Raw genomic sequence first — 23,790 nt, 5'->3', positions numbered from 1 at the left:
GGAGGATGTGAACTGAAGAACTAGCAGGCGAGAGAGTGTGGTGTTGAGCAGGCGAGATAGTGTGGGGTTGAGGAATACTGGTTCAAAAAAGCAAAAGATCCCATTACACATAACATAACAATATCAATATAACTGTAATAGACTAGAGCAGTGTTTCTCAAACTCTTCTTCTTTGAGATTGGGTTGGTGGATCGCATCCAACTTTTAAGGTGCATACACCGCCATCTACTGTGCTGGAGTGTGAGGCCAGTCACGGCCTACCTCATTAAATTCTCTTCATTAGTCCTGTTTCTCTAAGAAAGTGAAATAGAGCCCTAGACAACACTTCCCTCCCCTTTCCTCCCCCCACTACACCACCCAAACCCCAACCCTGTCCAGCCTCTCTAACCCTTTCACTCAATCTCTTCCTATCTACGTCATACAGTTCACAAAATATCAACACATGGTCCACCGTTTCCTCCATTAAACACTCATCACACAGACCTGTTTCATGTCTCCCAATCATCCACAAAATGGAATTCAAACCCGTGTGCCCAAACTGTAGTCTACTCAACACTACATGCCATACTCGCCACCTCTTCCTGAGCTGAGTGGTGCACGCAATAAAATTGCCTCCCCTCACTATTAGCATCCCACTAGCTTTGCCAAAGATCGAGCCCTTTTGCCCGGATCAAGGACTTAACTTCCCTACGGCCCAACGGGACCTGAATATCTACCCTCTCTCCTCACCACACTCGTAGCCACCACATCAGCCTTCTCATTACCCTCCACACCCACTTGGGCAGGAACCTAACAAAAGCTTACCACCACTCCCATCCTCTCCAATCCCATTAACAGCTCCATCATCTCCATAAACAAGTCTCTCCTATCCGACCTGCCCGTCTTCACACTACTCAACACTGCAGCCGAATCAGAGCAGATCACCACTCTGAGTGGTTTCACCTCCTCCACCCATCTCAAACCTATAATCATGGCCATGAACTCGGCCACCTACACTGACACATAATCAGTTAATCGCTTACATACTCGAACATTGAAATCTGGGATATACACTCCTGCCCTCACCCTACCACTGACTGGATCCTTTGAACCATCTGTATGTATGTATGTATGTCCTTAAAAACGAATATAAACGATTTTATAAAATATACATACATACATACATACATACATACATACATACATACATACATACATACATACATACATACATACATACATACATACATACAGTGAGGGAAAAAAGTATTTGATCCCCTGCTGATTTTGTACGTTTGCCCACTGACAAAGAAATGATCAGTCTATAATTTTAATGGTAGGTTTATTTGAACAGTGAGAGAAAGAATAACAACAAAAAATCCAGAAAAACGCATGTCAAAAATGTTATAAATTGATTTGCATTTTAATGAGGGAAATAAGTATTTGACCCCCTCTCAATCAGAAAGATTTCTGGCTCCCAGGTGTCTTTTATACAGGTAACAAGCTGAGATTAGGAGCACACTCTTAAAGGGAGTGCTCCTAATCTCACCTTGTTACCTGTATAAAAGACACCTGTCCACAGAAGCAATCAATCAGATTCCAAACTCTCCACCATGGCCAAGACCAAAGAGCTCTCGAAGGATGTCAGGGACAAGATTGTAGGCATACACAATGCTGGAATGGGCTACAAGACCATCGCCAAGCAGCTTGGTGAGAAGGTGACAACAGTTGGTGCGATTATTCGCAAATGGAAGAAACACAAAATAACTGTCAATCTCCCTCGGCCTGGGGCTCCATGCAAGATCTCACCTCATGGAGTTGCAATGATCATGAGAATGGTGAGGAATCAGCCCAGAACACGGGAGGATCTTGTCAGTGATCTCAAGGCAGCTGGGACCATAGTCACCAAGAAAACAATTGGTAACACACTACGCCGTGAAGGACTGAAATCCTGCAGCGCCCGCAAGGTCCTCCTGCTCAAGAAAGCACATATACATGCCCGTCTGAAGTTTGCCAATGAACATCTGAATGATTCAGAGGACAACTGGGTGAAAGTGTTGTGGTCAGATGAGACCAAAATGGAGCTCTTTGGCATCAACTCAACTCGCCATGTTTGGAGGAGGAGGAATGCTGCCTATGACCCTAAGAACACCCTCCCCACCGTCAAACATGGAGGTGGAAACATTATGCTTTGGGGGTGTTTTTCTGCTAAGGGGACAGGACAACTTCACCGCATCAAAGGGACGATGGACGGGGCCATGTACCGTCAAATCTTGGGTGAGAACCTCCTTCCCTCAGCCAGGGCATTGAAAATGGGTCGTGGATGGGTATTCCAGCATGACAATGACCCAAAACACACAGCCAAGGCAACAAAGGAGTGGCTCAAGAAGAAGCACATTAAGGTCCTGGAGTGGCCTAGCCAGTCTCCAGAGCTTAATCCCATAGAAAATCTGTGGAGGGAGCTGAAGGTTCGAGTTGCCAAATGTCATCCTCGAAACTTTAATGACTTGGAGAAGATCTGCAAAGAGGAGTGGGACAAAATCCCTCCTGAGATGTGTGCAAACCTGGTGGCCAACTACAAGAAACGTCTGACCTCTGTGATTGCCAACAAGGGTTTTGCCACCAAGTACTAAGTCATGTTTTGCAGAGGGGTCAAATACTTATTTCCCTCATTAAAATGCAAATCATTTTATAACATTTTTGACATTCGTTTTTCTGGATTTTTTTGTTGTTATTCTGTCTCTCACTGTTCAAATAAACCTACCATTAAAATTATAGACTGATCATTTCGTTGTCAGTGGGCAAACGTACAAAATCAGCAGGGGATCAAATACTTTTTTCCCTCACTGTACATGCATGCATACATACATACAGTTGAAGTCGGAAGTTTACATACACTTAGGTTGGAGTCATTAAAACTCGTTTTTCAACCACTCCACAAATTCCTTGATAACAAACTATTGTTTTGGCAAGTTGGTTAGGACATCTACTTTGTGCATGACACGTAATTTTTCCAACAATTGTTTACAGACAGATTATTTCACTTATAATTCACTGTATAAAAATTCCAGTGGGTCAGAAGTTTACATACACTAAGTGTACTGTGCCTTTAAACAGCTTGGAAAATTCCAGAAAATGATATCATGGCTTTAGAAGCTTCTGATAGGCTATTTGACATCATTTCAGTCAATTGGAAGCATACCTGTGGATGTATTTCAATGCCTACCTTCAAACTCAGTGCCTCTTTGCTTGACATCATGGGAAAATCAAAAGAAATCAGCCAAGACCTCAGAAAAAAAATCATAGACCTCCACAAGTCTGGATCATCCTAGGGAGCAATTTCCAAATGCCTGAAGGTACCACGCTCATCTGTACAAACAACAGTACGCAAGTATAAACACCGTGGGACCACGCAGCCGTCATACCGCTCAGGAAGGAGACGCGTTCTGTCTCCTAGAGAGGCGTTCTGTCTCCTAGAGATGAACGTACTTAGGTGCGAAAAGTGCCAACTTTTGAACGGTAGTGTGTATATACAGTTGAAGTCGGAAGTTTACATACACCTTAGCCAAATACATTTAAACTCAGTTTTTCACAATTCCTGACATTTAATCCGAGTAAAAATTCCCTGTTTTAGGTCAGTTAGGATCACCACTTTATTTTAAGAATGATGTGAAATCTCAGAATAATAGTGATATATTTCAGCTTTTATTTCTTTCATCACATTCCCAGTGGGTCAGAAGTTTACATACGCTCAATTAGTATTTGGTAGCATTGCCTTTAAATTGTTTAACTTGGGTCAAATGTTTCGGGTAAGCTTCCCACTATAAGTGGGTGAATTTTGGCACATTCCTCCTGGCAGAGCTGGTGTAACTGAGTCAGGTTTGTAGGCCTCCTTGCTCGCAAACGCCTTTTCAGTTCTGCCCACAAATGTTTCTATAGGATTGAGGTCAGGGCTCTGTGATGGCCACTCCAATACCTTGACTTTGTTGTCCTTAAGCCATTTTGCCACAACTTTGGAAGTATGCTTGGGGTCATTGTCCATTTGGAAGACCCATTTGCTACCAAGCTTTAACTTCCTGACATGTCTTGAGAAGTTGCTTAAATATAACCATATAATTGTCCTACCTCATGATGCCATCTATTTTGTGAAGTGCACCAGTCTCTCCTGCAACAAAGCACCCCCACAACATGATGCTGCCATCACAGTTGGGATAGGGTTCTTCGGCTTGCAAGCCTCCCCCTTTTTCCTCCAAACATAACGATGGTCATTATGGCCAAACTGTTCTATTTTTGTTTCATCAGACCAGAGGACATTTCTCCAAAAATTACGATCTTTGTCCCCATCTGCAGTTGCAAACCGTAGTCTGGCTTTTTTATGGCGGTTTTGGAGCAGTGGCTTCTTCCTTGCTGAGCGGCCTTTCAGGCTATGTCGATATAGGACTCGTTTTACTGTGGATATAGATACTTTTGTACCTGTTTCCTCCAGCATCTTCACAAGGTCCTTTGCTGTTGTTATGGGATTGATTTTCACTTTTTGCACCAAAATACGTTCATCTCTAGGAGGCAGAACGCATCTCCTTCCTGAGCGGTATGATGGCTGCGTGGTCCCATGGTGTTTATAATTGCGTACTATTGTTTGTACATATGAATATGGTACCTTCAGGCATTTGGAAATTGCTTCCAAGGATGATCCAGACTTGTGGAGATCTACAATTTTTTTTCTGAGGTCTTGGCTGAATTATTTTGATTTTCCCATGTTGTCAATCAGAGGCACTGAGTTTGAAGGTAGGCCTTGAAATACATCCACAGGTACACCTCCAATTGACTCAAATTATGTCAATTAGCCTATCAGAAGCCCTGACATCATTTTCAGGAATGTTCCAAGCTGTTTAAAGGCACAGTCAACTTAGTGTATGTAAACTTCTGACCCACTGGAATTGTGATACAGTGAATTATAAGTTAAATAACATGTCTGTAAACAATTGTTGGAAAAATGACTTGTGTCATGTACAAAGTAGATGTCCTAACCAACTTGCCAAAACTATAGTTTGTTAACAAGAAATCTGTGGAGTGGTTGAAAAACCATTTTTAATGATTCCAGTCTAAGTGTATGTAAACTTCCAACTTCAACTGTATGTATACATCTCCACATCCCATCTCATGTGCTCACCCCATTCTCTCCTTCCCTCAATCATATCCACAGCTACACTTGGTTTCGGAAACAACCACGGAGGAACGTTCCCCAATGCAATTGGGGAACCCTATCTCGCTCTCCCCTAGTCCATATTCTACCACTTTCTGCCCAATTGTCCACCCGTACGCCTTCTGCTTACCCACTCCTCGGGCCCAATATTCCCCATTTGCCATGACCGCAGGATATCCTTCTGAACTCCTTTTCAACCTTTTCCGAGTACGCTAATGCAAGTTTGTCCCGCTTTATCCTCTGTGCCAGTTCCCCACTATCCACCTGCAATGCCTCAACAGGTGTCGTCCTGAAGGCACCAACACACACTCTCAGGGTCCTTGACTGTATCCTATCCAGGCGCTATAGTACCGTTTTGGCTGCCGATCCATATACAAAGCACCCATAATCCAAAGATGACCTGATCAATGCCTGATACATATACAACAGTGTTTGTCTATCCAACCCCCAATCATATCCTGCCACTGCCCTCGTGAGGTTCAACACCTTCCTCCCCTATTTTCAATATGCTCAACATGTCTCTTCCACGTAAGCCTCTCATCAAACCACATACCCTAAATTCTTCAACTCAGACACCCGATCTATATCCTGAACGTATATTTGCAGCTTATCATCTTTAACCTTCCTCCTATACAAACACCATAAAGCAGGTCTTGGCCACAGACGTCCTAAACCACCATGTTAGAGACCAATCTTCCACAACTCCCACAGCTTCTTCCTCATCACATATTTCACATTCCTACCTCTCTCCCATACAGCCCCATCATCAGCATACAAGGCCACACCCAGTCCCTGTCCCACCTTTTTAAATATATAATCTATCATCAGGGTGAACAACACCGGACTAACCACACTTCCCAGAGAAGTAGCATTGTCCACTTCAAACCACATTGACAATTCTGGACCACCACACATTTCCACCCAGCAGGTATCACCCCAGTCCTCAGCACCTTACTATACAACCCTAACACTGCTTCCAACACACTGTCCGGTGCATGTTAAACATCACATAACACACCCTATCTTCTCAAGGAGCAGTCCGCCCGCATCCCTCCAACGCCCTTGTCATATCATACATAGAAAACTGCATCCATAGCTTCTCCTTACTCCCCTTTTTTATTTAAAACATGTTCATGCTCCTTTAACTTTTCCCAACGTCTCATCTTACTCTCATCACACAGGTGCTGACATCTATGAACCACTGCAAATGCACCACCTAGGACAGTTGGCTTTTCTATACTTGATACAGCTTTGACATTTTGTTTCTACCAACACTGGAATTCCAGCATTTTACCCTTCATCATTTTTTATTTTTTTTTACATTTTCCAAAACTGAGTGCACATTTTGGTTTTTGCTCTAACACAGCTGATCAAAGCTGTCAAAAACCAAAACACGCACCCCTTTGGTTTCCGAGGACTGAGTTTGGGAAACCCTGGACTAGAGTAATTCAATAAGTTTGAAACATTAGGAATATCATAGTTGTATGAATGACAAAAATTGAAAGATTTTTTGTAAAAAAAACCCAACAAATTGTGTGTCGGAACGATTTCTAGCTTTTGGAGGCGCTCTTAGATTTTGATCTTGAAGCCATAATACAACATTTTTCCATGAAAATAGTGATTGCGAGACAATCGTTCTACAGTTCACTTTTTAGTATTGTGGGACTAAGCAGCTTTTGTGTATGAGTCATTCTACAGAAGTGGTGCAAATTGGGGGTTGGAAGAAAAACTGTTCAAACAAAGTATATATTAGTCACACACTTTGTTGCCTATTTGAAATATTTACCTGAATTCCTTATCACCCCACTAAATTTGTCACTACCAAAACATAGTGAAAAGGTTGCAATGAAGGGAGAACCATGCACAGTAGTAATTATTTTTATTAACCTTCTATTACAGATACAGTAGCAGTCAAAAGTTTGGACACACCTACTCATTCGAGGGTTTTTCTTTATTTTTTGCTATTTTCTACATTGTAGAATAATAGTGAAGACATCAAAACTATGAAATAACATATGGAATCATGTAGCAACCAAAATAGTGTAAAACAAATCAAAATGTATTTTATATTTGAGATTCTTCAAAGTAGTCACCCTTTGCCTTGACAGCTATGCACACTCTTGGCATTCTCTCAACCAGCTTCATGAGGTAGTCATCTGGAATTCATTTCAATTAACAGGGGTGCCTTGTTAAAAGTTAATTTGTAGAATTTCTTTCCTTCTTAATGTGTTTGTGCTGTGACAAGGTAGGGGTTGTATACAGAAGATGGCCCTATTTGGTGAAATACCAAATAGCTATTATGGCAAGAACAGCTCAAATAAGCAAAGAGAAACAACAGTCCATCATTACTTGAAGACATGAACGTCAGTCAATCTGGAAAATGTCAAGAACTTTTAAAGTTTCTTCAAGTGCAGTCACAAAAACCATCAAGCGCTAAGATGAAACTGGCTCTCACGAGGAACGCCACAGGAAAGGAAGACCCAGTTACCTCTGCTGCAGAGATAAGTTAATTAGAGTTAACTGCAACTCAGATTGCAGCCCAAATAAAAGCTTCACAGAGTTCAAGTAACAGACACATCTCAACATCAACTATTCAGAAGAGACTGGGTGAATCAGGCCATCATGGTCAAATTGCTGCAAAGAAATCACTACTAGAGGACACCAATAAGAAGAGATTTGCTTGGGCCAAGAAACATGAGCAATGGACATTAGACTGGTGAAATCTGTCCTTTGGTCCAAATTTGAAATTTTTGGTTCCAACCTCCGTGTCTCTGTGAGTAGGTGAACGGTTGATCTCCACATGTGTGGTTCCCACCGTGAAGAATGGAGGAGGTGGTGTGGGGTTTCTTTGCTGGTGACACTGTTAGTGATTTATTTAGAATTCAAGGCACACTTAACCAGCATGGCTACCACAGCATTCTGCAGCAATATGCTATCCCATTTGCGCTTAGTGGGACTATCATTTGACCCAATACACACCTCCAGGCTGTGTAAGGGCTATTTGACCGAGGAAAGTGATGGGAGGGCTGCATCAGATGACCTGGCCTCCACAATCACCCGACCTCAACCAAGGGAGATGGTTTGGGATGAGTTGGTTCGCAGAATAAAGGAAAAGCAGCCAACAAGTGCTCAGCATTTGTTGGCTGCATATGTGGGAACTCCTCCTACTGTTGGAAAAGCATTCCTCATGAAGCTGGTTGAGAGAATGCCAAGAGTGTTTATTCCAATATTTTTTATGTAACTAGGCAAGCCAGTTAAGAACAAATTCTTATTTACAATGACAGCCTACCTCGGCCAAACCCAGACGATGCTGGGCCAATTGTGCACCGCCCTATGAGACACCCTGTCACGTTGGTATGAAGAGATTCTGGAGACAGGCGCAGGAACGCGTAATAGGGTTTTTTATTAAGCCCAAATTACGGCGTGCCGTGTAAAGGCACGGGGACAAAGACCAAACAAACACGTAACAAAACACAAGGTAGAAACCCAAAACAAAAGAGCGAGGAGTACCTCTAATGAATAACACACGTGCACAATGATTAACACACGGGACGAGACCCGTAATCATCTGCGCAATCCACAAGGGCACAAACGCCCAAACCGCACAGGTACTCACACGCACCAATGGACATTGTAACAATAATGGACAGCCCAATTGAAACCAAAGGGCACACTTATACAAGTACTAATCAGTGGGAATAGGGGACAGGTGTGCGTAATGAAAGTTCCGGAGGGATCCGTGACACTCCCAATCACGGCTGGATGTGATATAGCCTGGAATCGAACCAGGGACTGTATTGACAGTATTTCATCGTTTTGATGTCTTCACTATTATTCTACCATGTAGAAAATGTAAAAAAATAAAGAAAAACCTTTGAATGATTAGGTGTGTCCAAACTTTTGACTGGTACTGTACATTTTATAAATGCTATTTGCATACCATTTAACTAGATTTTTTTAACTGAATTTATAGAAATATAATCTCTATTGTTCTCTGTTGACTGTATGAATCTGAAACGTGTTAATTGATTGAATTACTTATGCATCTAATTAATGATGTTGTTAGACATTTCAATTATTACTTGGGTCCAATGGGTGGGGATTGCTATGGGTGGGGATTGCTATGGGTTGAGAGTGATCAGCCAATCATCAGAGAGCATGGTCTTCTTCAAATTGGGTTGCCTATGGTTTGTAAACTAAAGACTAAGGTAATATCCAGGTTAAGACCAATATTTATACCAGGACATTGGTCCCAAGATCCAGACCCAGTGAGTTGAGACTTTATTTATGTTATGTCTCAAGACCAAGACCACTAAATCAAGAGTCCATGGGCCCTTTCTTCAATTGTAAGAAACTCAAATAGAGTAAATTTGAGTACAGTAGGATACAGTACAGTATAGTACAGTACAGTAGAGCACATTATAGACGTCTATGTTTTGGCCAAATAGATGTCAATGTTTGGGCTCTTAGAGGGTTGGAGCCCCCCTGCTGGCTATACATTTCAATACTCTACACTTTTTCCTGAAGTGTACACTTGTCCCCTACCCACATGGTGGTCCTCTGTAGCTCAGTTGGTAGAGCACATCACATGCAACTTTAAAAGGGATTTATCCTCAATGGTGCTGCCCGTGCTGTCACAAACACCATAATGGCACAGATACAAATATATCTCTATGGTGTCAATTGTCTCAGTTGTGACCGTTTCTGTTTGTACAATTTTGACTTATTTTGTATTTAAAAGAATCCACATAGTTAACATATGTCTGGCTATCTTTCATTTGGACGGATGTACATCCCAGCAAACATATACATTTTAGTCACAAAAGCGTACTTCTAATACGTCTTGATACATTAGTGACACTGTAAAAATACATGAAGATTTACCAACTTGCTCACTAATTTTCTCCTAAAGGTTTGCAGACAGACTACTCACCACATGGTGAGTAATCTCATCACCTGGTGATATTTGTAGGACTGTGACTTAAGGCACATTTATTCTAAAGTCTTTTAACATGTGCGTTTCAGTAGTGACTTCAAAAGTTGGGACAGCCTTTTATGAGAAAGCTGTTTAAAAAGAAACAAAACGACTTATTAGATCAGTATATTTCAATGTAATAATACAACTCAAATCATTAATTGCTTTGTTTTCAATGAAGTTGAAGAATCAGGGTTTGGGACAGCCACCTCTCAATATAAACAATTACTTTTTACTATAATATGTACTATATTAATTGAATAATGTTTGTTATTGCCTTGGATTGAATTAGAACATATCATGATGTAAATAAGGTGAATGCACCAATTTGTAAGTCGCTCTGAATAAGAGCGTCTGCTAAATGACGTAAATGTAAATGTAAATAAATGTCCTAAGTTTGGAGACTTAACCGTTTTTTAAATTGTTTTTGCGGGAATGGGACTGTAATTTGCTAAACTTTTGTAGAATCACCTGTATACAGGCAAGTGTATATTCAGCCCTGTGCGTGTTATTATTCCTATTGTTAATTATTATCAATAATAGCTACTTTTAATTATGTGAGCATAGAGGGGGATAGAATGACATACAAAATCAATGTAACATTTCATCTACAGTATTTTAATAGGACTCTCAGAGTGCATGAGGGGTACCTGGGTGCTGCTGCTGGAGTCACTCTGCAGGCGAGCCAGGCTCTGTCTGTCTGAGCTGCAGCTCTGGGAGGACTGGCATGGTTAGTACCAGAGAACCAGCAGGGGAGAAAACAGGTCAATTAAAAACCTGGCACAACACAACATTCTAATGTGGATAAGTAATTCTGTAGGCCTGTATGCAATGATACGTAACTGTCATAAAGGCAGTGTATTATTGGTGCCCCAAGTTAACACTTCACTATATGCTTTGTACTTTCATATTATTGAGGCGTTGGAGATCTAACATCTTGGTCAAAACAACATATTGGACTACCGGGTATCCTGTGTGCCACAAGACTATGTGTGCGTGTGGACAGGAGTGAGCGTGCGCGCGTCACCTCATTGCTGATGCTGGAGTCATGGTGCATCATCCTCTGGACGGGGTTTGGATTATCCACGCTGGCCGAGACAGACAAGCACTTAGCCAGCGCCGCTGCATGCTGCTCCTTCTCCCGCTGCCGCACGATGGCCTCGCAGCCCAGCCACTCGCTCATGGTCTGCTCGTAGTACGCCCGCACCTGCTCATCCACCTGCAGTGTCACAGGGCAAGGGTCACGGGGTTGGAGGTCAAGGGGTTTTGGTGGTGACATTTAAATGGCAAGGGTGACACCAACCTCTTTCCTGTCAGACTCAGACATGCCAAACTGATAGTGGCCCAGGAGGAAGGGCCACACCTCCTTACGCAGCGAAGGATCAACGCCGCCGAAGTACACCAGGCGCAGCAGCTCCTGCTCGTTATAGGCCTGGAGAGTAGAGAGGGACAGGCCTCAGTCAATGAGATATAGAAAGGCCTCTGTACAGACTTGGGTTCAAATACCAGAAGTAGTCATTTTCTTTAAGTTACTAGTTTTGTGAGTTTGATCAAGCCTGTCTGGAGTGCGGGTTTCACTTTTAGGACTATTCCATTGGTTCCATTGTGCCAGGTGAGCCCAGGTCGGAATATACTGTACAGTACAACCAATGACGTACCCACACATGAATAGACTAACATTTACATATACAGTACACTGACATAAAACAATTCACAAGAAAACAAAACAAAAAAAGGAGGCCAGTGGCTTATCTAGAGTAGATCAGTTATGCTGCAGAATGGTTGTGTACCACTGGATGTCAGTGGGGGTCCTAAATCACTGTTAAATAATGTATAATACATAATAAAAAAAATATTAAACCTTTATTTAACTAGGCAAATCGGTTAAGAACAAATTCTTATTTACAATGACGGCCTACACTGGCCAAACCCGGACGGCGCTGGGCAAATTGTGTGCCGCCCTATGGGACTCCCAATCACGGCCTGTTGTGATACAGCCTGGAATCGAACCAGGGTGTCTGTAGTGACACTCAAGCACTGAGATGCAGTGCCTTAGACCGCTGTACGGGAGCCCAGATTGAATACAGACAGTAGGACTGTACAAACACAGATTGGACACACATGGATGAACTAGATAGATTATTCGTCACCTGAATCCCACCCATTGGTTGATTATCAACTGAATCCCACCCATGCAAATGTCTGCTGTTGAGCTTAATAGCAGGGCATTAGCCACCCTTGCATACGTTTGGTTGTGTGAGTAAGAATTTGTGAGTGATTTGATGATTAATGGGTGAATATAGATGAGTGTGTGTGTGCATGTGTACGTGCATGTGCATTTCATTGCCAGAGGGTTTTGGCTGGTTGGTACTGTACAGTGTGTATCTCTGATGATGTTAGCAACGCTGCTAATAATGTGATGGTGATACTTACAGTGCAGTCCTGAAGGAACCTCTGCCACACCTCAGCGGTGAGGCCCGTGAAGGCATCGCAGGGCACATCAGGCGCCACGATGGTGTGGTTGACCAGGGCCGAGAGGTGTGTACGTACAGTGGACAGTTGACGACAATAAGCTAGCCCTGAAATAGAAAAACATAACCGCTTTCAAATGATCCTCCTTTCTGAGATTTTATGTGATAAAGTATTTAATAAGGCGATCACACATCCGACACCTAATTAATAGTTGGACGCTAGGCTAATTGATGAACGGTTTGAAATTAAAATCCATTGCAACGCGTTGCAAATCATCTAGGGGTACAAAAGATAGAAGCGTTGTGTTCACAATCACGTACAGCCGTAGAACGCCCGGGAGATGATCTGATACTTCATTTGGTCACACAGCAGCTTCAAAGGGGCTCTGCAGAGGGAAACAGCATATAAATCAAAGTGTCCTCCATAATGCCTTCACCTCTTCGATCTTCAGCCTTTACCGATCCTACTGACCTGAGAAGGATACGAGCTCCACAGACCCGGGTTCAAATACTAGTTTAGGTCAGTGGGATCGGTAAAGGCTAGGGATGATGTCTGGGTAACCACCAGTGTGTGTCTGTCTCTGACCTTTCATGGTTGCAGCCGTTGGGGGGTCCTCCATCTGAGAAGCTGCCCTGGGTACAGGATGAGTAGGAGGACTTCCCGGGGATGGGCTGCCATATGTTGGCCCCCTGGTCCATCAGCTCTGGAGCCACTGCTTCACAGAACAACACACACAAGCATCACGGTTAGCGCACAGTATGAGGTTTGAAACATGTCAGACCCACGTCAAATACATAAATCAAATGCTTGAAAGTATTTGAGGTGTACCTGATTTAGCTTGGAGTTGCCATTGTACTGGGCAAACTATAACAAGCAAAGCTCAAATATTTGTGAGTATCTGACTTATATGTACAGGAAACTGCCAAAATAAAGGAAACGTATATTGAACGCAGGTACTTCCACACAGGTGTGGTTCCTGAGTTAATTAAGCAATTAAAACATTCCATCATGCTTAGCGACATATATAAAAATGCCCAGTTGCCCATTATTTTGGCTACCATGGCTAGAAGAGATCTCAGTAGCTAGGTTTCCATCCAATTGGAGATAGTTTCATGCGAATATTCAAAAAATCTGCATAAAGAAAATATGCATGTTTTCCCACCAGTGTTGTGTTTCCACCAAAATTACTTGTTGCGTATAAAAATCAGTGTGTGATGACATGAGCAAAAAAGGTACATTTTGTGTGCACTAAGTTTTCATGTACCGAATAAAAATAAAAATGTACTGAATAAAAAAGTTCAATGTGTTTCCACTGCATTTTCAACTCTAACGATAGTTTTGTCACAAACTGTTGCGTTAAATAGCAAACGTGCTTACTCTGGTCTTGGCACGTGCGCTCTAGCCAACAGCTCGCAGATACAGTGCGGGTAAGCTGTGTGAGTTGGCTAGTCTACATGATGAGATTATTCATATTTTTAGTTGTCAAAACGGCAGACAAGCATCAATCATCATGTCACCAGAATAAGACCCTGGATATTTATTGGAAAGGGGCATCAAACTCATCACCGTGCACGTTCACCAACCTGTGAAGTTCATCATCATTCATTTAATCTGTAGCCTAATAAACTGCATGGTTTATTGAATTGTAGTGGGACGGCCACACACGATATCATCGCGTGACTCCAGGTTCACTTTGATATGATGGTTATTATATCAATATTTGCGCATAAAGGGCTTTCCATCTCCGTTTCTCGCATAATACAGTTGAAGTTCACATACACTTAGGTTGGAGTCATTAAAACTCGTTTTTCAACCACTCCACAAATTTCTTAACAAACTATAGTTTTGGCAAGTCGGTTAGGACATCTACTTTGTACATGACACAAGTCATTTTTCCAACAATTGTTTACAGACAGATTATTTCACTTATAATTGGCTTTAGAAGCTTCTGATAGGCTAATTTACATTATTTGAGTCAATTGGAGGTGTACCTGTGGATGTATTTCAAGGCCTACCTTCAAACTCAGTGCCTCTTTGCTTGATATCATGGGAAAATCAAAATAATTCAGCCAAGACCTCAGAAAAAACATTGTAGACCTCCACAAGTCTGGATCATCCTAGGGAGCAATTTCCAAACGCCTGAAGGTACCACGCTCATCTGTACAAACAACAGTACGCAAGTATAAACACCGTGGGACCACGCAGCCGTCATACCGCTCAGGAAGGACGCGTTCTGTCTCCTAGAGATGAACGTACTTTGGTGCGAAAAGTGCAAATCAATCCCAGAACAACAGTAAAAGCACCTTGTGAAGATGCTGGAGGAAACAGGCACAAAAGTATCTATATCCACAGTAAAACGAGTCCTATATCGCCATAACCTGAAAGGCCGCTCAGCAAGGAAGGAGCCACTGCTCCAAAGCATCATGTTGTGGGGGTGCTTTGCTGCAGGAGAGACTGGTGCACTTCACAAAATAGATGGCATCATGAGGTAGGACAATTATGTGGATATATTGAAGCAACATCTCAAGACATCAGTCAGGAAGTTAAAGCTTGGTCGCAAATAGGTCTTCCAAATGGACAATGACCCCAAGCATACTTCCAAAGTTATGGCAAAATGGCTTAAGGACAAAAAAGTCAAGGTATTAGAGTGGCCATCACAAAGCCCTGACCTGAATCCTATAGAAAATTTGTGGGCAGAACTGAAAAAGCGTGTGAGAGCAAGGAGGCCTACAAACCTGACTCAGTTACAACAGCTCTGTCAGGAGGAATGGTCCAAAATTCACCCAACTTATTGTGGGAAGCTTGTGGAAGGCTACCCAAAACGCTTGACCCAAGTTAAACAATTAAAAGCAATGCAACCAAATACTAATTGAGCGTATGTAAACTTCTGACCCACTGGGAATGTGATGAAAGAAATAAAAGCTCAAATAAATCACTCTCTACTATTATTCTGACATTTCACATTCTTAAAATAAAGTGGTGATCCTAACTGACCTAAGACAGGGAATTTTTACGACTATTACATTTCAGGAATGAAAAACTGAGTTTAAATGTATTTGGCTAACGTATGTAAACTTCCGACTTTTACAGACACAAAAAGATCCCACCGTGTCAAAGAAAAAAAATCTGTTGCATTTATAAAATTGCACCGAAACTTCCTGTTTCCATCACAGCTGTTGGAATTTTGTTTTTAAACAGGTATATCTTTACTTGCATAAAAACTGTGGATGGAAACGTGGTTAGTGACTATAAAAGAGGGGTCTCAAAGGAGGTTTAAAGAGTGTGTGTGTCTCAGTCACCAGATCGCAACCCAATTGAACACTTCTGGGAGATTCTGAAGCGGCGCCTGAGACAGCGTTTTCCATCAACAAAACACCAAATCATGGAATTTCTCATGGAAGAATAGGGTCGCATCCCTCCAATAGAGTTCCAAACACTTGTAGAATCTATGCCAAGCGCATTGATGCTGTTATGGTGGCCCAATGCCCTAATAAGACATTTTATGTTGGTGTTTATTTTATTTTGGCAGTTACCTGTATTTGATCCTGGTCAAACTCTGACCTATACTGTAACTGCACAGCCTCAAACTCTCAGACACAGTCACATTGCACCATCATGATTTGGACACCTCTGGAGATGATTCTCAAGACACGATCACAGCTGAATTAGACAGATTAGGTATGATACGGGGCATGATCCGTCACTAGATTAAAGGATAGGTTAATACCTGCCATAGAGGTTAGGTGGTATTGGAGAACAAATCAAGCACATCAACAAGGACATTTGGGGAATCAAAACATGTCAATCTGTGGAGGGTGTACAACTGTCTGTTGGCATGGTAATGACGACATCTTCTTATTGGGCTTTCTTTATTCTGTTAGCCCGCAAGGCATGCATTTCTGAGTTGTGTGTGCATCTGAACTTAGGATTCAGCCTTTAACATGTCAATTTCAACATTTCCACTTTTGCTACTACTCTAAACCACTATGCACCTCGACATAACGTTTTGATTTTTCGATTGAAAGACCCGTGGTCAGCCACCTGTTGTCCAAGAGGGACTGAGGTTAAGCAAAGGGGACAGAGAGTGCATGATTAGGGGACTCATTTGTAAGTTTTGCAGGGAAGAGACAGAGTGCGAGGCGGTGATTGAAGCAAAGGAAGTGGACAGACAGACAGACAGATGGAGGAGCTGAGGTGTGGCAACATTACAGCTGTTCCCTGTGGTGGTTGAGGAGTGGTCTCTGGGATAGCTGCAGGAGCGCTTAGGAACCACCAAGATCCCTTTGGTCGGGGGCTGTCCTCTCAGATGGAGGGAAAAGGAGCGGGACAGGAGAGGAGCCCCCGGGGAAACACGGGGAGGGTGTGTTATAGTCACTGGAACGGACAATAAGGACAGTTGGATAAAAAAGAAACAAAAAACATCACTCCGGGGCCACCTGAAGTTAACACACGAATAATAGGTGTTATGGAGCAAATGAAAACCATGATATTACCAGTGCTCTGGAGGAGGGGTCAAAGTCACTTACCAAACTCTGATTGGCTGTTGGGGAACAGGATGCGGAAGACATAGTCTGTGGCCTCATCCTCCTCCTTATCGGACACTGAGTCCGAGGAGCCCTGTGAACACTTGTTTCTCAGTTTAGGAAACACCTTCCCCTGTAATTAGGAATTAGGTGAATAGTAGATACAGTAAATGCCAACAAAAACATTTTTAGAAGGTGGTAAACTGTAGCTAAACTGTTATTCAGGATCTAAAATGATTAACAACACTCTTTGCTTGTTTAGACAAAAGAACTATTAACATTTTTTAAATGACGATTCTGACGGCACAGCGTCTTTAAAATAGCCTCGATTTTTTTAAACATCCAAACTTTCACCAAACAGGAAGACTGCTTATATAAGCCATATTTAATAAGGTCTGTCTTAAAGCAGCCATGTGTGGTTAGTTTTTATAATTTATTTTGCTCAGTAGACATCATGTAGTCTTTACAGTCTAACACATACAGTGCCTAGTGAAAGTCTACAAACTCCTTTCCCAATTGTCAAAAAAAGGGATTCAATTAGATTTTTTCCCCCTACAGATTTACACAACCTGCTCCACATTTTCAAAGTAAAAGAAAAAGTATAGAACACTTTCTAAATTAATAAAAAATTCACACCAAGAGTTAATACTTGGTGGAAGCAGCTTTGGCAGCAATTACATTTTTTACAGCTGCAATTCAATTTCAATAATATTCTACTATGAACAACTCTTAGGGAAACATACTCTATATATACAAAAGTATGTGGACACACCAAATGAGTGAAGAGGCAATTTCAGCCACACCCGTTAGTACACTGCCATGGAATCTACATAAACAAACATTGTCAGTAGAATGCCCTTACTGAAGAGCTCAATAAAAAAATTATTTTTTAAGAGCTCAATGACTTTCAACGTGGCAATGTCACAGGATGCCACCTTTCCAACAAGTCAGTTCCTGAAATTTCTGCCCTGATAGAGCTGCCCCGGTCAAATGTAAGTGCTGTTATTATGAAGTGGAAACATCTAGGAGCAATAATGGCTCAGCTGAAAAGTGGTAGGCCACACAAGCTCACAGAACGGCAGCAGCACAACTGTTCAGGAACTTAATGAAATGGGTTTCTATGGCCGATCAGCAGCAAACAAACCTAAGATCACCATGCACAATGCCAAGTGACGGCTGGAGTGGTGTGAAGCTCGCCGCCATTGGACTCTGGAGCAGTGGAAACGCGTTCTCTGGAGTGATGAATCACACTTCATCATCTGGCAATCGATTCGGCGGATGCCAGGAGAACTTGCTCGAATGCATAGTGCCATCTGTAACGTTTGGTGGAGGAGGAATAATGGTCTGGGGCTGTTTTTCATGGTTCGGACTAGGCCCCTTAGTTCCAGTGAAGGGAAATCTTAACACTACAGCATACAATGACATTCTATACGATTCTGTGCTTCCAAATTTGTGCCAACAGTTTGAGAAAGGCCCTTTCTTGTTTCAGCATGACAATGACCCCGTGCACAAAGCGAGGTCCGTACAGAAATTGTTTGTCAAGATCGGTGTGGAAAAGCTTGACTGGCCAGCACAGAGCCCTAACCTCAGCCCAATCAAACACCTTGGGATGAATTGGAACGCCGACTGCGAGCCAGGCCTAATCACCCAACATCAGTGCCTGGCCTCACTAATGTTTGTGGCTGAATGGAAGCAAGTACCTGCAGCAATGTTCCAACATCTAGTGGAAAGACTTCCCAGAAGAGTGGAGGCTGTTATAGCAGCAAAAAGGGGACCAACTGCATATTAATGCTCATGATTTTAGAATGAGAGGTGTCCTTTGGTCATGTAGTGTACAGTGCATTGGGAAGTATTCCCTTTTTCTATACCCTTTTTCGACATTTTGTTACATTACAGCCTTATTCTAAAATGGATGAAATATATTTTTTTACTCCTCAATCTACCCACAATACTTTTAGAAATGTTTGCAAATGTATTAAAAATAAAGTAATTCAGACCTTTTCCTATGAGCAACCAATGATCTGGGTCAACGGCATCAATGTAACAGTGTAGGTTCCGTCCCTCTCTTCGCCCCAACCTGGGCTCGAACCAGGGACCCTTGCACACATCAACAACTGACACCCCACGAAGCATCGTTACCCATCGCGCCACAAAAGCCGCGGCCCTTGCAACGCAAGGGGAAACCCTACTTCAAGTCTCAGAGCGAGTGACGTCACTGATTGAAACGCTATTAGCGCGCACCACCACTAACTAACTAGCCATTTCACATCGGTTACACATGTCAGAGCAAAAACCAAGCCATGAGGTCAAAGGAACTGTCCGTAGAGCTCAGAGACAGGATTGTGTCGAGGCACAGATCTGGGGAAGGGTAACAAAAAAAATTCTGCAGCATTCTTAAATGGAAACATTTGGAACCACCAAGACTCTTCCTAGAGCTGGCCGCCCGGCCAAACTGAGCAATCGGGGGAGAAGGGCCTTGGTCAGGGAGGTGACCAAGAAGCCAATGGTCACTCTGACAGAGCTCCAGAGAGTTCCTCTGTGGAAATGGGAGAACCTTCCAGAAGTACAACCATCTCTGCAGCACTCCACCAATCAGGCCTTTATGGTAGAGTGGCCAGATGGAAGCCACTCCTCAGTAAAAGGCACATGAGTCTGCTTGGAGTTTGCCAAAAGGCACCTAAAGGACTCTCAGACTATTAGAAACAAGATTCTCTGATCTGATGAAACCAAGTTTGAACTCTTTGGCCTGAATGCCAAGTGTCACATCTGGAGGAAACCTGGCACCATCCCTACGGTGTAGCATGGTGGTGGCAGCATCATGCTGTGGCAATGTTTTTAAGCAGCAGGGACTGGGAGACTAGTCAGGATCGAGGGAAAGTTGAACGCAGCAAAGTACAGAGAGATCCTTGATGAAAACCTGCTCCAAAGTGCTCCAGACCCTGGACTGGGGAGAAGGTTCACCTTCCAAATGGACAATGATCCTAAGCACACAGCCAAGAAAAAGCAGTAGTGGCTTCAGGACAAGTCTCTGAATGTCCTTGAGTGGCCCAGCCAGAGCCCAGACTTGAACCCGATCGAACATCTCTGGAGAGACCTGAAAATAGCTGTGCAGTGACGCTCCCCATCCAACCTGACAGAGTTGGAGAGGATCTGCAGAGAAGAATGGTAGAAACTACTCAAATACAGGTGTGCCAAGCTTGTAGCGTCATACCCAAGAAGACTCAAGGCTGTAATCGCTGCCAAAGTTGTTTCAACAAAGTACTAAGTAAAGGGTCTGAATACTGCTTTGTCATTATGGGGTATTGTGTGTAGATTGATGAGGGGGAAAAAAACAATTTAATCAATTTTAGAATAAGGCTGTAACGTAACAACATGTGGAAGTCAAGGGGTCTGAATACTTTCCAGATGCACTGTTTTGTAAAAATTGCTCAATATCGGTAAATTCGGTTGGGAATCATTAATGGACAGCAATATTCAAAACTTGTCTCAGATTTTCAAGAAGTTTAAATGTCAGGACTGAGACTGGACCCCTCAGGAACACTCAACACCTCTTGGAAAGCCATTCTGGTGTCTTTGGCATAATTTGGGGGGGGGGAGTGTTCCTGCTGAAAAAGGGTTATGTATTCAGGAGACTGAGGCAGGGTTTCATCTAGCTTTAAACCTGGGCTTTGCTCCTTTCACATTATTTTGATCCTGACAAACTCCCTTGCCCCTGCCGGTGACAAGCATACCCCAAACATGATGCTGCCCCTACAATACTTGAAAATATAAAAGGGATCAACAACATTGCATTCACTTCACATTACTGGATTTTTTTACAAAGTGAAAAGAAGGAAGCCTGTGTTAAAAATATATATTTCAAGTCATCCATTATGTTTGCAAAAAGGCCCTTAAGTAATACTGGAAGACATCATGGCAAATAAATTAACCTTTCGGCTTAAAATAAAAACTGCAGGTTTGGGACAAATCCAATAAAGCACATCACAGTGTATATTCTTAAGCATTGTGGTGGCAGCATCTTGTGATAGGTACGCTTCTCACCGGTAGGGACATCAGGAGTTTGTCAGGATCAAAATAAATATGAAAGGAGCAAAGCCCAGGTAAAAAGCTAGAGGAAAAATGTTTCCGTACTTCTATCATTTTCTATACTTTTTCTTTCACTTTGAACATGTGGATCAGGTTGTGTAGATCTGTAGGAAAATATCAAATTTGATCCCTTTTTAGATTTAATTTTAAGGCAGCAAAAATGTGACATCTATGCAAGGGGTGTATAAACCCTGGATTGCTGATGCTATGTATTGGCCATTGAGAGGCTTTGAAGCCACCGGTCAGCCATATTGGTACTCCCCAGTAGGAGCAGTCCTCCATAGGAATGAATGGAATTCGACAGTATTTCAATTCAATGTTTAACTGACAAAAGTACACGTATTTATGTATTTTATGTTTTAGTGAGGACAGTAACATTAAGGATTTTTGAAAAATATTTATATTTGTATGTTTAGTTCATATAATATAATTTAAAAGAATGCATTAAGGTGTCTGTAGAATAAATGTTGTAAAAACGAATGTAGACATTAATAAATGCATTTCTATAGCTTTAAAAATATATTTTACAATAGTGGGAGAGTGCAAAGATGGAGTCACGGTGGCTTCAATACTGCGCCCCCCTATCAGTTAAGTGTATATACAGTACATATACATATATAAATCATTGATGTGCATGTTCCAAAATAACCCAATATTTGCCCCCCCCCCCCCCCCCCAAAATCTAACAATTCAATTAAATAATATTTGGCTCTGTCAGGGACCCCCCATTCACATATTGAACTGTTGGATGACTAAACAGAGCATCCCCCCATGTGTCACCCCTCAGATAGTCCCTTGTGAGTAGACATCCAGGGCTGACCTTTCCTCTCTGGGACCAGAGCGGAGGATCCAGATGGCCATGGGGCAAGAGGCCATTCTCCAGGCAGGAGAGGAACTGGAGCAGATGCCCCCCTCTAGGGAAGCGCAGCGGGGGTCTCTGGATGCCGTCCTGGCTCACCAGCACCACCGTGCCCCCGCTGTCCACTGCAGAGACAATATTATACCTTTTATGGACCTTTTAAACCTATTGTTATGGGAAAATCATTATGAAGAAACTGTGCAAATGGATTATCCATTGTAAGGATATGAACAACTTTATAAATGAACCAAAACTAGCTGTTGTTGATATCAGTAGCTAGCAGACTAGCTCCATAAAAGACACACCAATTACATTCCAGACATTACAATGAGCCTGTCCTCTGAATGTTTACCTCCACTAGCCTCTGCTGGTGAACCTACCCTGCTGATGACAGTGCAAATAAACAATTTCCTCCAGACGGATGGTCATAGCGTAATCCCAGTACACACTGAAAGAGATGGAATCAAAGCCGGGGTTATTGAGACATCACTCACCTTGCCACAATGAGCTGAACAACAAAGTTAGCCAAAGGGATATGTGTTTTTTGTATTACTCTTGGTGTGTGTAAAACTCTGAATATGATTGGTGTTACTGAATGTAGAAACGATTTAAGTTGGGGTTCAGTATTTTGCATAAGTAAGTGGAGTGAGGGGCATTTTATTGTACATTGAGAATGGGGGGCTAAGAACCAGATGTGTGTTTTACATGTGCTTTAACGCTTTGACACGTACGAACACACAGGTGTGACCATTCTACAGTGGTCCCTGCAGAGTACGCTCAAACTGGTGTGATTAGAACACTTATTTAGAATGTCTAGTTACCAATGACGCAACAGTCAGCGTTTGAGCTGGCCACACTGTTTTTTTCACAGAAACATTTTGCACAAGCACAGTCTTTACAACGTTATGTCCTCAATGTGAGCAGTTTATTTTTGGATGCAATGTTCAGACATTCATAGCAGTAGCAACAGTATCACACAATTCTCATCCAAACTGGAAAATGTAGGCTACATTATATGAATTAGCTAATAGCAATAACTATTTACAATTCATCACATCATGGGTGACCTCACCAGTGATCTAAATAATTGATTAAAAATCGAAAGTTATCTGACGATGCATAGTTTGTGCACACCGCCATGTTAGTTTTTTTGCGTTAAACAAAGAAAAAGAGGTTACAAGATGAGTTGGGTCTATTTACAGTATGCATGTTGAAGGGGGTGTGTTGTCTACCATCATTCATTTCCGTCATTCACTTTACTCGAAATACGAGTGAACCATCCTTTCACTTCGTTTTGTTATAACATCTTTGGTCTGACAGACGTTTACGTGACAACCAGAATACATTGCATGTCAACAAATATGGTGCTACACATAGCTGGTAATTAGCTTAGCATAAGCTCATCATAATCAGTACAACCTTCCAAAAAGTATTTTACAGACATCATGTGTCCATTACCATCTATGCAAGAATCGGAATGCATGATTTGTCACTAGTACTTGAAAACGTGAATAAAACAGTAAATACATTATGCTCCATACATACAGTGTGCTACAGTAGAAACGACAACACGATATACATAAACTATAAAGATAACGTAATAAGGCACTTAACGTTGATAGGAACACCCACATATCCACACACATATTATTAGTAGTGAAGGCAATGCGGGCGCCAGATGGAACATTTGCCA

General features: G+C 42.2%; 1 protein-coding gene across 2 annotated transcripts in view; it reads right to left on the bottom strand.

The window, feature by feature from the left end:
• The window catches only part of LOC106580096 (small G protein signaling modulator 1), an 85,317-nt gene that overhangs the window by 12,744 nt on the left and 48,783 nt on the right, over nt 1-23,790 (bottom strand). Inside the window, exons 10-19 of one of the 2 annotated variants that reach the window (XM_014160744.3) lie at nt 22,478-22,545; nt 22,059-22,222; nt 17,156-17,285; nt 16,839-17,003; nt 13,215-13,344; nt 12,950-13,014; nt 12,591-12,736; nt 11,461-11,589; nt 11,185-11,376; nt 10,808-10,879 (exon numbers count right to left, since the gene is read on the bottom strand). In XM_014160744.3, the coding sequence (XP_014016219.2) occupies nt 10,808-10,879; nt 11,185-11,376; nt 11,461-11,589; nt 12,591-12,736; nt 12,950-13,014; nt 13,215-13,344; nt 16,839-17,003; nt 17,156-17,285; nt 22,059-22,222; nt 22,478-22,545 (1,261 nt within the window). The remainder of the gene's footprint in view (nt 1-10,807; nt 10,880-11,184; nt 11,377-11,460; nt 11,590-12,590; nt 12,737-12,949; nt 13,015-13,214; nt 13,345-16,838; nt 17,004-17,155; nt 17,286-22,058; nt 22,223-22,477; nt 22,546-23,790) is intronic. The other variant, XM_014160748.3, reaches the window with a different exon arrangement.

This window comes from Salmo salar, chromosome 20 (genome assembly GCF_965601325.2).
Source record: "Salmo salar chromosome 20, fSalSal1, whole genome shotgun sequence".
Classification (NCBI taxonomy): Eukaryota; Metazoa; Chordata; class Actinopteri; order Salmoniformes; family Salmonidae; genus Salmo; species Salmo salar.
Note: the sequence above shows the minus strand (reverse complement) of the source record. Positions and strands in the feature narration are given on the sequence as shown.